General features: G+C 34.3%; 2 protein-coding genes across 4 annotated transcripts; both read left to right on the top strand.

The window, feature by feature from the left end:
• Positions 1-1,327: 1,327 nt before the first annotated feature.
• Positions 1,328-11,437, top strand: LOC107626046 (protein HUA2-LIKE 3). Of its 3 annotated transcripts, none has more exons than XM_016328824.3 (11): positions 1,328-1,870; positions 2,802-2,878; positions 5,141-7,180; positions 7,449-7,905; positions 8,857-8,965; positions 9,078-9,190; positions 9,280-9,467; positions 9,568-10,027; positions 10,135-10,570; positions 10,684-10,851; positions 10,975-11,437. In XM_016328824.3, exons 1-11 carry the CDS (start codon positions 1,748-1,750, stop codon positions 10,998-11,000), a joined length of 4,197 nt encoding a protein of 1,398 aa, XP_016184310.2. In that variant the 5' UTR covers positions 1,328-1,747; the 3' UTR covers positions 11,001-11,437. The 3 variants fall into 3 exon arrangements, with proteins under 3 accessions (XP_016184310.2, XP_088360142.1, XP_088360141.1); XM_088504016.1 differs by having other exon boundaries at positions 1,402-1,870; positions 5,179-7,180; XM_088504015.1 differs by having other exon boundaries at positions 1,556-1,870; positions 2,959-7,180.
• A 1,034-nt stretch (positions 11,438-12,471) lies between these two features.
• LOC107626047 (putative glutathione peroxidase 5) lies at positions 12,472-14,593 on the top strand. The gene is made up of 6 exons (XM_016328825.3): positions 12,472-12,774; positions 12,970-13,046; positions 13,137-13,198; positions 13,310-13,428; positions 13,523-13,693; positions 14,233-14,593. Exons 1-6 carry the CDS (start codon positions 12,715-12,717, stop codon positions 14,275-14,277), a joined length of 534 nt encoding a protein of 177 aa, XP_016184311.1. The 5' UTR covers positions 12,472-12,714; the 3' UTR covers positions 14,278-14,593.
• Positions 14,594-15,099: the final 506 nt, after the last annotated feature.

Genomic DNA, 15,099 nt, shown 5'->3' on the forward strand with positions numbered 1-15,099 from the left:
ATCTCAAAATATAAAATTTTAGTTCCCATTACTTTTAAAAAGTGAAAATAGAGAAGATTAAATTTTCTAAAACTAAAGACTAAAACTCTAATAATATTTTTTTTTAAAAATAATTTCATTTAAATTTTCAAATTCTAATTTATATTTTTTCTTCTAGGTTTTAGTGTCTAGACATTACTTGTATAGTTGTATTACATGTATACTGCTTTCATGATGTATGTGAAGATTCATAGCCCAGTAAGAGCCCAATAAGGCCCAAACTTGAAACGTCTGAGTCCAGTGTTTCCGATTACTGATAAAAAAAAGAATCGTTACCAAAAACAGAAAAAAGAAGAAACAGCTGTGAATCTTTCCAGAACGATGAATTGAAAAATCTAGGCCAGTCAAGTCACGTGCTCCTAGTAAACAATCGTCGTCATCATCATGAATCATAATCATTCACTCAAAAAGTCAAAAGCATACATAAACACTTACCACTCTCTCTTTGATAGTTTCTGAAAGATAGAGTCAAGTTAGCTTTTTAATTAACTTTCTATTCATGTCGTTAATTAACTGTTAGCATTGTTAAATATTAAGTGACAATTGACATGTTCTAAACGAAAGGACTAGCTACTACTCTACTAGCTTAAGAAATTGTGTATCACTCTAAAAATTATATTTTTAATTTGGTTTATTATAAAATAATTTTGCATTATTAATTAAAGGTGTCAAAATACAGTAGTTGGTAACTTTTTTTTTTCTTTTTAATTTGAAGATTGTATCTAATACATGATCTTTTTCTTTAAAAAGATTCCTTTAGGGTAATGTTATTTTTTCTGGAGAAAGAATAAAAACTAACTACGAGTATCTCGAATTTAAACTATAAATTATAAAGTAAATTGCTTAATAATTATTAATTAGTTAATTTTTTTTATTAAAATTATAAATCTTCTAAGATATTTAAAAAATATATATTTATTTATAAATATGTTATATACATATTAAAAAATTAATTATTATTTATTTATATATAAATATATTATTTTATTATTTTAATTTATATTTTATTATATATTATATACGAATAATTAATTTAGTGAGTATTATTTATTATTTTTTATAAGATTAATTACTTTGTATTTTAAAAACACATTTTAAAGTATAATAATAAAAAATTGTTAATTTTTTTTATATATTCAATATATTAAAAACGAAAAAAAATTAATTTTTATAATAATTCATATAAAATATTTTTTTATGATATATTTAACCTATATTATTAGATGCATAAGTTAGCGAAACGTTTTTTATAAATGAAAAAGGGGTTTGAATTTTGAAAAAGAGCACTGGGCGCACGTTAGCCAACTTCACCGAGAGTTTTGATGAGAGCCCATAACTGTGTCCGTGCGCATCTTAGCTTCCACCTCATCTCACCTAACTAACTTTCTCTTCTCTCTCTCTCTCTCTCTCTCTCTCTCTCTCTGCAAAAGTTGTAAAAAAAAACGAAACCACTTGTGTGTGTGACTGTGTTGTGTTCCAAAAAATCTCTCTTCTAACTCTCTCCGCTTTCTCTCTCCTAATTAGGGTTTCTTCTTCTGCTTTCTCCGCACAGCACACAACACACTCTTTTCTCTTCAATTTTTCCGTTTCAATGCCTTTCAATTCTTCCGTTGAATCTTCAACAGTGCCTTCTTTCATTCTCCACCAAATTCCTCATTCGATTCGCATCCGAAATTCACTCATTTGACACCGCCGGCTTCTGTTGGAAATGGCTCCCAGCCGGAGAAAGGGAGTTAGCAAGGCGTCCGCCGCCGCCGCCGCTCGCCGCCAATGGAAGGTGGGCGATCTCGTCCTCGCAAAGGTTAAAGGCTTCCCTGCGTGGCCTGCCACGGTGTGTATCTATCTCATTTCCTTTTTTTTCCCGATTTTTTTGTCAATATTTTTTATTTAATTGAATTTTATGTTGAAGCTGTCATTGGATTGCGTGATGCTGAACTTTCTCTTGGGGGGTTTGGATTTTTTTATTAATTTTTGTTTTTTTTTTTTTTTGGGGGGGGGGGTGTTTCAGAGTTGGACTTTGGGGTTGGATTCCAGCTGGAAAAAGTTCATTTGTGGCCATGATTTTAGCTTAAACTTGCCTTATTGTAACTGGATTTCATTATTTACTGCACAACTCAAATGGGATCCTTATGCTTTTAAAATCTTAAATTGTGTTCTTGATTGTTTTGATTAATGAATGTTTTGAGTGTCGGTGTTTGATCCATGTAGCTGGCCTTATTGTTTTTAATTAGCTGATTTATTACTTTCTATGGAGAGGCTACCTCCTTTTTAAGTGAGTGATGGCAATGAGAATTGTTGAAACCAGAAAGCATATGGCATATGCTGAACCAGGTACCTTTGGTTTGTCCCATCTTTTGTGTCATAGGAAGAATGAACAGTTTTCTAAGAATAAGTGTTTGATCAATGTAGCTGACCTTGTTTAGTTGGAAAAAGCTTCACTGTTGTTGTTAATTAGTTTGTTTATTACTTCCGGGAGCACTGCCTTCTTTTTGGAAAATAATGGCGATTGAGAATGGTAGAAACTATAAACCATGGGCAGAAACAACCGTAGTCTTGACTGTCCCAACTTCTGCTTCATCCCCGGGTAAAAGAACAGGAATAATTAGTATAGTAAGAAAGAGAAAAGTGGGGTTTTGGGTACACAAAATAAAGAATTTGCTAACTCTTCGAGTTCCATTAATATTTATTTGTTTAAGTCTATTTCTCCTTATTCAATGTAATGTGTGTTTCATTTTACTTATTGAGTTCTTTGTCGGTGGCAGGTGAGTGAGCCAGAGAAGTGGGGTTACAATGCTGATTGCAAGAAAGTACTTGTTTACTTCTTTGGAACCCAACAAATGTAAGTACTCGGACCCATGTTTATTTGATTTCTTAACACTGCTGCTAATATGCCAATTGGTGCGGGTTGTATAACTTTAGGAATCAAACCAGATATACATGCTCAACTTTCATTACCAGGCAACTTGAAGTTTTGGTTTACACACATTTATGATGTCCATAATCTTGTGATGGCTTCTCGATAAGACACTAACTAGTAAGAATCGAGTGTGGTCTTCTTTTTCATGCCTCAGTGATTTGTTATTGTCAACAAAGTTGCTAGGTCGCAGTGTTAATTAATTAATGCCCCTTATTTTCAAGCATTCTAAGAGCTTATGCATGCATGAATATTATGAAGCTCACATGACAAGTTGATTTCCCTTCTTGTGTGGTTGGTTTGGAGACATGCTTTCATTCAGCTAGTTTGGTGGTATGCAGTTTGGGTTAGTAGTGGTTATAAAATTTGTAGGTAGTTTAACTTTGACACATGGTTCTGGTTACAAGTGTGTTTATAGTTGTAAAGGTCACTAGGATTATATGATATTTATGTGCATGTGTGATTATTTTAATATCCATTTTATCTTATCGCTTGCTGGTTTACTTATATGGATTAAATGTAGAAACATATAATGGCAAGGCTTGTTGTGTCATCCCATAATTGTTGATTACGTAGTTTCAAGCTCATACTCACTACTCATCTATGGCTTCTTGAATATGGGTGATGGCCATGGTAGTCCATCACACATCGTCAATGTGTAATGTGTAATGTGCCCACCTGGAAAAGGGGGCTAGTGGGATGTGTGGTGCCAGGATTGCCATAAAGATAGGTAATTACTTTGCAATAAAATATTATAACATACATAAAAATATTCACAAATTCAAAATAATCTCTATAATTATTTTAGTGGTAACTTTTCCTATTTTAAGCACATTTGCCCACTAAGCATACACTTTCATGGAAATTAAAAAATTTCAAATAGTTGTATCACTTAGGTTTCTGTTTTAATATTAAAAAATAAATAAATAAATAGGTAACTGACCTTGGTATTGTGCCTCACTTTTCTCCCCAATACACTTTCTCATGCCACCTCTCTCTCATACCCATACTATATATTACACATGTACACTTTATCGTGGCAACCCCTTATGGTGGATGTGGTGACAATGCAAGATGGTGTGGCATGACACATCACTGTGCAGCGGACACTAGTGCAGAAGATACCCCAATCCTTGCCGCAATTTTAGTTGCGATTATTGCCAATAGAATATTTGACGCAATGATGGAGCCATGGCTGATAAGAGCCATGGTGGCATGGATGCTGGCATTGTGCGTGATAACTACTATGCCTTTTTAGTATTTGTTTTCCACTTGGTGATGGCATTAATTAGTAGTTTTCAGTTGGTTGACTTTTGGTCATAACATTTACGTGTTCTTTTGTGTCTCTTAGAAAACTCCTTTCATACTGACTACGCGTAGCATTATATCATTATTTGTGCTTGGTGGTGTTCTGGGCTTGTCCATGTTGAATTTGAGATGTGTCCAGTTGTGTTGGATGTCTAAGCAGGGAGAAAGTTTTCTTATGTGTGTGTCTTTGGATGTATGTATAACAAGCAATCCATGTTCAATTTGTGTTAGGCAGGTGGTGTGTCTGTCCTTCATATCATAGGCAATCCCTAGTGGTATACTGTACATAGATAAGAAGTGGAATGATATACTTGAGAGACAAGTCCTAATGAGGGTAATGCAATTGCCTAAAAGGAGGACGTTTTCTGATAATCAATGTGGTTATAGATAACAAGTGGAAGGATATACTTGAGAGACAAGTCATAATGAGGATAATGCAATTGCCTAAAATAGATAGGGCCTTTTCTGATAATCAAGGTGTATATAAATCCAGAACCTCCTTGAAACTTCTCTTGCACTTGCAAATTGACCTTCTTCCTTGTCCCCTTTTACTAATATGTGTATCCCCAATTCTTGTAACAATATTTGCTGTCTAAACTGCATGTGCTCACTTACTAATATCATTCTCCTCAGCTAGTATCACTAAGCCCGTTCCTTTTTTTCTTTCTCCTTGCATAAATCTGCTTATTGACAACTCCCCTAAGGCTGTTAAAATTGCAATCTACCTTATTGTTTAGTGTTTACTCTCTTCTTTATTATGTTATGATATTTTTATTATGCAAATTTTCAGTCTTGTGTGTTTATGTATGTGTACAAAAAACATATCTGTAACTGCAACTTGCAAGTTGTATAGGTTTTGAATTGGCTTTTGTTGTATAGAGCTTTCTGCAATCCAGCTGATGTCGAGCCATTTACAGAGGAGAAAAAACAGTCTCTTATTCTCAAACGTCACGGAAAGGGTGCTGACTTTGTTCATGCTGTACGAGAGATTGTTGATATTTATGATAGGTTGAAGAAAGAGGCTCAACTTGATGAAGCTAGGTCTGATGTTGAATTTGCTAATGCAAATGTTTCAAATTCACTTGATTCATCTGCCAAGGATCAGAATGACTCGTCCACCAGGGATCAGACAGATGCTCCTGAGTTGGCTATTAATTTATCAATGAAATCATCAAATTCTGTCACCAACAGACATGAGCTGGCTTGTGCCACTGAGAATGATTCAGCTGCAGCATTGGAGGATGGGTCTCGTGGCAATGTGGCATCCTTGGAGGATCCTACTGATAATACCGTTGCTGGAAAATCATCAAAGACTGTTACTTATTCCTCTCGAAAAAGATCTTCTGGCAACTTGCACTGTCAGGGCAATGGAGCTCAAAGTCTTGCACCTTTACGAAAGTCCAGAAGCTTGTCACGGGTTCAAAACTCTGCAATGCATGGCAGTGATGGTGGAAAGCATGCTGATGATCTATCAGCTGATGCAGATCTGAGTGCACCCACAAGAAGGAATAAATGTAGCAGGAAATCACCTGATCTTTCAAGCTGTGATGATTTTGGTTCATCTGCTCGAGTCTCAAATGATAGCATGGATGATGATTCTGAAATCCTCACAATTGATTCTGAGACATTTAGTCTGAATGAGGGCAGTACAATAGAATCAAATTTTAAACATGAAAAATCTGAGGCTACTGAATACTCAGAAGTTGGGTTGAGCAAAGAACATGTTGATACAAAGGCTGCAGTTAACAAGAAGAAAAGAAAACCAAATAGGAAAAGGGAAACCAATGATACTGCCAAGCCGATCAGTAGAGTAGAGGAGAATGCTGGCAGTGTGCAGAATTCCAGTCAAATTTCACAAAATATTTGTGGAAATTCAGAAGAGAAATGCATTGAGCAAGATGGAGATGAACACTTGCCCCTTTTGAAACGAGCTAGAGTGAGAATGAGTAACTTATCATCTACAGAGGTAGAATTCAGCAACATTATTCGAGCTCAAGAAAAAACCTGTAAAGAAGATATTAATTCACAACAGCAGATGGTCACATCTTCAAATTGGGAGAACAGTCCTGCCGATGGAGACTCATCTGTATTAAATGGAGCTATGGATAATGTTTCTCCTTCAAAAGTATTAGTTACATGTTTTGAGACTCAGATTTGTAATCCTAAGAAGGAAGAATCACTGTGTTCTGTGGATGGTGAGGCTGCTTTACCTCCATCGAAACGCCTTCATCGGGCTTTAGAAGCCATGTCAGCTAATGTTGCTGAAGGTCAAACTCATATGGAAGTGTCATCTTCCATAATAACATCTAGTGTTACATGCGTATCTTCTATTGAGAGGTTTCCGTGTATCGCCAGTAATAATCATGAAGATAATGATGTAGGATTGAAAGCTTTGGATAGTTGTGGCATTGGTTCTTCCGAAATTAATGTGCATGGCATCTCAACCAGTTCAAATCCGTTGATTTCAACAGAGAATAAAGCATCATTACAAGTGGATAAGATGTTGACCAAGTTCAGGCAACATGAATCTGGGACTGATGGCAATACACCTGCTTCATATCAAGTTGTTGATGATACAAATAATTATGTGGTTTGCCACACTGCTGAAACAGAATCCAAAAGGGAAACTTCTCCTAATCTTGATTCAAAATATCTTGAAGTTGGCAGCAACTGTGACTCGTCAAATTTATCATTACCACCAAATGAAGACAAAACCCAAACGTCAAGTCACCCAAATAATGCTTCTGATGGATCAGAACATAATGGGTTGAGTCTTGATCCCATGGCATGTTCCAATGAAAAAAGTATTCCTTTACCTGAAGGCAATGTTGAAGTGCTTCAGCAGAATGAGGTCGCTGTTTGTGAGGATAAAGGGTGCTTGAAGACAGCAGTTGTTCACTGCAACAAATCAAATGATATGTAAGCGTCGTCGTGGTTTTTTATAGTTCTTTTCTGTATTGTCAAACAAAAAATGGAGTAGAAATGAGGAAATTTTCAGTAGCCTTAATAGTAACTAAAAGTTTTGGCTTTGAACTTCAGTGCTATGATACTGTCGCAGAATATAGTAAAAGAAACTTGTGTTTTCCTCACTTAGATCATGCATTGCAAGTACTTGTTGGGGTTCTTGAATGAACCATGGATGCTTCATTTCTCCCAATTTTACTTGATGTCTATCCTTTAATTTCAGGAGTGAGGCTGCGAATGAGATAACTTGTAAAGGAGCAGAAGAGGACATGAATTCTGTTTCAACATCTGATGGCTGTTTGGGTGAAAAGGTTATTTTGGACATACATTTGAGCCCATCATTGACTGACGGGGGTGATTGCATTCCACCTGGATCACCTCCAAATATGTCAGTATGCAATGTTTCTACATCAGACAGTAGTAATATTCTTCACAATGGAAGCTGTAGTCCAGATGTACATTTACATCAGAAGCAAACAATATCTAGTCATATAGGTGTAGATAAAGATGGGTTTGTGGCAACTCAAGAATCAAGTTCTATGGGAAAGCCAACTGAAGCAGGACGTGCTGCTTTGTTGTACTTTGAAGCAACCCTTGGGACATTGACAAGGACAAAGGACAGTATTGGTCGAGCTACACGCATAGCGATTGACTGTGCAAAGTTTGGCATTGCAGATAAGGTAATATTTTTTGTTACTCCTGAAAATGTTATCATTAGGTTGTGAATACTTTATGTTGATTAATTTTACTTTTGAAGTGCCAGTTACTCTATCCTCTCAGTCTATATATATTAGTCTTCCATTTAACCTTGCTATTTTATTTGCATCCATTTAGCCATTGCATTTGTTTCTATTGGACCAATGAGTTTGTGTAATCTGAACTATCAGATGCATATGCCTGAACCAAAGAAAAATGCAGCTTCCCTTTTTGTTTTTGGATAAAAGATTTTATACAGAGGAATAATATGAAAACCTGGGAGGACAATGCATCCTCTTTAATAAGAACAAACAAAATTTTAATGGAACATGTACAATGCAAAGCTTTCCAATATCTCAATATTTTAGTGCACACAAGAGTTGGAGAAGTTCACTTATCCAAAAACAGATGTATGGATAATTAGATAGGGTGTATGAAATGGCTTCAGCTATTAGGTAAAAAGGGATATTGATGTGAAGAACATGGATAATTAGCACAACTTATTGTTTCAGTTAGCGGGAAACAAATCTAGATTAAGTGGCTACTAATAATATTTTCTGTTCCCTCTCCTGTAGTTGAAGTACTTCCTTGATGTATTGGCTTTAGCAGTTGGGCAAAGATGGGATTTCAGTGTGAATACTGAAAGTATGGATAGGTGGATCAACTTCATTGTTCATTGTTTCATATGTCCTTGTTCTTCAGTATGGTCTTTGATTACTTTGTGCCATCTCTTAAAACTTAATGAAGAGATGCAGGATGGGTCGAAGGATGAGAGAGATTTTGGTTGTGACTGTTTCTACGTTTGACTTTTGGAAATTTTAGGTAGAAATGAGAGAGCAAAGAGCATGATATATAATGCGCAAAATAGGTTGAAAGCTTAACCAAGAAGCTGCCACTTTTATTGTGTTGATGTAATTCTTCTGGGTGTATTCCAGGTTATGGAGATTCTTGCCCACAATCTAGAAACTGAATCAAGCCTGCATAGGAGGGTGGATTTGTTTTTTCTTGTTGACTCTATTGCACAATTTTCTCGAGGATTGAAAGGTGCATTGTTTATTGCTCTGAGTTTTCCCAAGTTTCAGAAGGAAGAAACTGATGAAACCATGTAGTTGATATTTAGTTATTAACTTATTATGTCTTATGTCTGATTTTGCAGGTGATGTTTGTGGAGTATATCCATCAGCTATCCAAGCAGTCCTCGCACGGCTTTTGTCTGCTGCTGCTCCTCCTGGAAATAGTGCACAAGAGAATCGCAGACAGTGTCTTAAGGCAAGGCATTGGAGTCTCTTTATATGCTCTAATATTACATGTTTTGAGGTCATCCCTTTTCTATTAACCATAGTTGTGACTTTGTGTAGGTTTTAAAGGTGTGGTTAGAGAGAAGAATCCTACCTGTGTCTGTTATTCGCCATCATATACGTGAACTGGACTCATATAGCAGTTCAGCTCCTGCTGGTCTATTCTCTCGACGATCATTGAGAACAGAGAGGGCCCTAGATGACCCTATTAGAGACATGGAGGGTATGCTTGTTGACGAATATGGAAGGTTTGAATTTGTTTAGCATAAAAATGTTTGACTTTATTGTTTTAGCATACTTGTGAGGACTCAAGAGTATATTTACTTAAATTTCCATTTGATCTTGTAGCAACTCAAGTTTTCAGCTACCTGGATTCTGCATGCCTCGCATGCTTAAAGATGAGGAGGAAAATGAAGGGAGTGATTCTGATGGAGGGAACTTCGAGGCTGTCACACCAGAGCATAATTCTGAAGTACAGGAAATGACTTCTACAGCTGAAAAACACAGGCATATCCTGGAAGATGTTGATGGTGAGCTTGAAATGGAAGATGTGGCACCGTCTTGTGATGTTGAAATGAATTCATTTTGTAGTGTGGTAGCAGGAAATACCACTCAGTTTGAGAATCCTCTCACGTCCTTTGCCCCAGCTCAGGATGTGCCTCCGTCTCTCCCACCCCCACCACCATCCACTCCTCCCCCACCCCCACCCCCACTACCGCCACCGCCACCTCCAATGCTACATCCTGTCTCATCTACCTTAGATCCATATGGAACAGTAGTGAATTCAAAAGTGTATGCAGATTCGCAGGTATATTTTACATTTTATACATGGAATTGTACCATCTTATTTATGGGCCACATGAAGTAATAACTAATTCGTATACATTTTCCTTTTGCACTTTGGCTCATATGCAGATGCAGATGCAGAAAGACAACGCACCCCACTCTATGGCTCAGCCATTGGCTGCACCAAGGTGTAGACAGCCTATAAGTGATGCAATGCAATATCAAGTCTCTGATTGTAGAGAAATACCAATGTCAGATTCTAATTGCTCCTTCAACAGTTATCCTGTACCACCCCCTGACAATTTTCGACATTCAGACAATATGCACAACGGATACTCTATTAGGCCTCCACAACATGTTCCATCCAATCAGTTCTCTTTCGTGCATGGCGAGCAGCATGTGAAGCACCACCACCAAAGGGATTTTCCACCACCCTCTGCATATTCTAATAGATCACACTTCATGCAGAACATGGAGAGGGATAACTTATATAATAATCATGAGAGAATGAAACAACCTCCATATGATTACCGAGAGGGATGGGATGTTCCTCCACCTTATTCTGGTAAAGACTGCGATAAATGATAGTATTTTGGTGATATTGTTTGTTTATTTATCATGATTTCTGGCTATGTGCCACGGCCTTCTACCGTCAAATTAATTGAATTTCTTGTATAGGTCCTTCTTATCATGACAAGGGGGCGCCTCCCCCGTACGGTTGTCATCCATGTGAATCAAGTAGAATACCCGGCCATGGGTGGAGATTTCCTCCCCGGTCAATAAATCATAGGAACTCCATGGCTTATAAACCACCCTTTGAGGACGCTATTCCAGTGACAAACAGAGGTGTGTTCACTGTCCTTGTTCGAATATTTTGCTACAAGAAATTGTTTTTTATTCAATTCACCCCAATTTACTGTTTCATTTAACATATTAAGGCCTAAATGTATTTAATTATTTTTGTTTCAGGTCCAGGCTTTTGGCAGCCGAGGTAATCTGAAGTCACCAAGAAATCAACCCCATCCGGTATACTTACATGGTCATCCACAAATTGTCCTTCCTTCTTGTGATTAAAATTTCACTGCCTTTTAATTTAAGGTGTGACCTACTTTTTGGCCTTAGCTATGGCTTTGTTTATTTCCCCCATCATTCTGTACATGCAATATTCCCTTGAACTCTCAGCAGAATTTGCAATGTATATGTGAATGATCCAACTTAGATTTGTATATATATGTATTTTAGCCTCTTCTGCAGAGATAGCAGGGCAGGAACAGTCACTGTAGAGTTGTTGGAGGGTTTGTACCTACTTAGGTTGTCAAAGTCCCAAATTTTTTAGCCCCAAAAGTTCTATAATTTATTTAATGGGAGCCCTTATAGAAGTTAGATCAATATCTATATCTATAATATAATTTTCTTGTGATGTTCCTTGAAATGGTTCTCTCTGCATGATTAAGAAAAGATAAGCTTCGCGTGGCAACTCAATTATAGACTTGTATTTATTGTTTGGTTGCAAATGTTTTGTTTGGTGGTCATAAATAAAACCTTCATGCTTTATGGATTGTGTTACTGGCAGCCAACTCTTTTATCGTTGGGCCCCCTTGTATTAAAACGCGTTGTCCATGAAAACGATATTGTTTATGTTACATGATGGAAATCTATTAACTTGAATGTTTAGTGCCATTGTCAATAATAATCAAGGGTACCTTCTTTGTCATATTTTATCATGTTCAAGAAAACGTGTGATGGTTAGAAGAAGAATGAGACGGTTAAAAGTGCTATGTTTTCCAATGTAATGTAATTTCTAATTTAGATAGTACAAAAGTTTATGATTATAAACAACTTTTTGAAGATATTTTAGTTCAGCTACCTGAAGGGGGTGTAAAGAACCAACAATGATGTTATATATAAGCAAAATAATGGTCTTGATAATGGAAAAAGAAATGTTATATTATGGTACTTTTATCAATGCCAACTATCTTATGTATTAAATAATATAAATAAAGTAATAAACCGTTTTAGACCTTTCTAGTAATTTATTATACAAAAGCAACATTTTCATACAAGTCATACAAAATTGATTATTTCAAGTTAATGCTCCAAACATAAATTAATTATTTAAAAAAAATTTAACTAATCACAAGAATTGTTGCAATTACTTCAGTCTCCTATTTTTCCTATACATTTCTTTTCTTTTTTTAGTTGAGTAATTTACATCCTCTTCATCTATGCTTCTATAAATTGGTTAATTGCACACGTTGTTTGCCTATAATAGTCACTAATCAGCACATAACATAAATAGAAACACGTTAAAATCAATAAATAGATTTTTTTAGAATTCTTAACAAAATTTAACAATAAAAAAGCTAAAATTAAAAAGGTCAAGAGAACCACGTTATGATTCCAGGGTGTGACTTAACAAGGAAAATTACTTAAACAAACATGCTTTCAATAACGAAGAAACATCTTAGTTGTAATCGTGTAAGAAAACGATTACACTAAGAACCAAAAAAAAAAAAAAATTGGATAGTTGTTTGGTTTTATTAGTTTAATCAAACAGATTCAAAAGCTGTGCAGCCAAATCATTGAATCACATTGAAGAGTTGAGATTAAATAAATAAATAAATAAGAGAAAGAACAAAGTTTTGGCATTGAAATCAAGGCTGAGGAAAATTGTTATTTGCATCTTGAAGAAAAAGGTCAAGAGAAATAATGGGTGGTTCTCAATCACAACAAGTCACAGCAAGATCAATCCATGAATTCACAGTGAAGGTTGTTATAGTATAATGTTTTTAATTTCAATGTCTCAGTTGAAATAATGGGATTATCATTATTTTGCATGTTAACATGCCCTTTTATCATTGTTATAATTGCTAATAATTATATTAATTAGAAATTAGAAATTGCAATAAAAAAATTATGTGGGAAATTTGTTAAGAGAGTTAATATTTGTGTTGTTTCACACAGGATTCCAAGGGCAGAGAAATGAACCTGAAGGTCTTCAAAGGAAAAGTTCTTCTTATAGTTAATGTTGCATCAAAATGGTTATTCTCTTTTCCTTATAACAAATTTGTTGTTATTATTATCATTATTATTATTATTTGCAGTTAACTCGTTTCATTTTTTTTAAACAGTGCATTGGGTAATGCAAATTATACCCAGTTAACTCAGCTTCATAGTAGATACAAGGACAAAGGTATATATGTTACCAATAATTCATTTTTCAACCAAATTATATTATTAATTAGTGTAGTAAAAAAAGAGAGAAAAATGATTGATGAAATTTGTTAAATAAATAATGTGTTAGGTTTTGAGATATTGGCATTTCCATGCAATCAATTTTTGAATAAAGAGCCTGGAACCAGCCAGGAAGCTGAAGCCTTTGCTTGTGAAAGATATAAGGCTACTTTTCCCATTTTAGGCAAGGTATGTAACATAATAGCCTTAATAATACAATATAATTAATCTTATAACAATAAGCCTGTTGATTAAGAATTGAATTAATTATATGTATGTGTAGGTGCGTGTGAATGGAGCAGAGACAGAACCAATATATAAATTCTTGAAATCACAGAAAACAGGAAGCATGGGATCATCAAGAATTAAATGGAATTTCACAAAGTTCTTAGTTGATGAAGATGGCCAAGTTCTCAGGCGTTATAGCCCTACCACCCCACCACTTGCCCTTGAAGTATATATATTTCCTCTCATTATCTTATATTATATTATATTATATTATTATATCAATCCTGCTTCCTATATACAAAATATTGACAACTAAATCAATTATTCGTATAAATTATATATTAAGATATAAAATATATATTAAATATATTTATATATAAATACATAATAACTGATTTAGTGGCTGATTTTTTATATAAATATATATATATTTTGTTATCTTATATATTAGAACTGAATATTGACATTTGTTAGCATATTTATGGAAAAATATGCATACACTTAACTATATAGTATATAGATGTATGTTTACATATGATTACATGGTAATATTGTAGGAGTTTTTTTTTTTTTTATGAAGTTAAAAACTTTACTAAACTTAATTACAAATGACTATATATTAACCAAAGTATTTGATACAATATCAAAAAATCTATATGAAAAAGCTTATGATTAGATGAAATTTTGTACTAACAAAATCATGTATTATATATGCAAATTACCATGTGAAAATAATTTACATAAGTTGTTTTTCTTACTTGACAGATGGACATTCAGAAGGCATTGGGGTTGGTTCCAAAAGGTTTCTAGTTACTTCAAATGCAAATAATTGGCAGTGATGATGACGAAGACATCCTAATGTTTTAGATAAATATGTTGTCTTCCATGTTTCTGTATCTGTTTAATTTGATAATGAATCAAAATTATGTCCTTAATTAATTTATTAATAATTCCCATCAAAGAAAAGCTGGGTATTATTTGAACTTGTTGATTATTATTCCATGGAAAATAATCATCAATTTCATTATGTTCATTTTGTTCATTTCTTTATTTCTGGATTTAATTTGTATTCAGTGTCAATGTAAAATAATTTTATATAAAATTATGTATGTATTTATGTCCTTGCTATCAAGAACATACAGTAGTTTATTTCCATGGATAAAAAATAGTCAACTTTTTTTTTATTATGGAATCAATGTATAAATTAGCTTTGTATAGATTAAATATATAATTATATATTGTTAGGTTAACAAAATTAAAAATAACTTGACATGGTGAACATTTTAGGAACTTTTTTCTTCCCTAATATCTTTTTTTATGCTTTTTTTTTTTAATACCTATGAAAAAATACCACATCTAACTGAAAACCTTAAGATAATTAATTAAGGAATCTCTCATCTTATAAATTACTCATTTTTTTTATTTTTTTTAATGTGGGACTAATTTTATACACTACTCTTCATACTTACAATGTTAACAAAAATCGTTATCGTAACTTATTTTATGATCAAATAATGTCTCATGATGATATTTCTTATAGTGGCAATGTGGCATCATAATCCCTCACAAATTTTCCTTAGATATCTAAGACCAATTTGAATGAAGGCATGGACAGCATCATGGTTACATGAA

Source organism: Arachis ipaensis, chromosome B2, assembly GCF_059453495.1.
Source record: "Arachis ipaensis isolate K30076 ecotype BB chromosome B2, ASM5945349v1, whole genome shotgun sequence".
NCBI classification, from domain to species: Eukaryota; Viridiplantae; Streptophyta; class Magnoliopsida; order Fabales; family Fabaceae; genus Arachis; species Arachis ipaensis.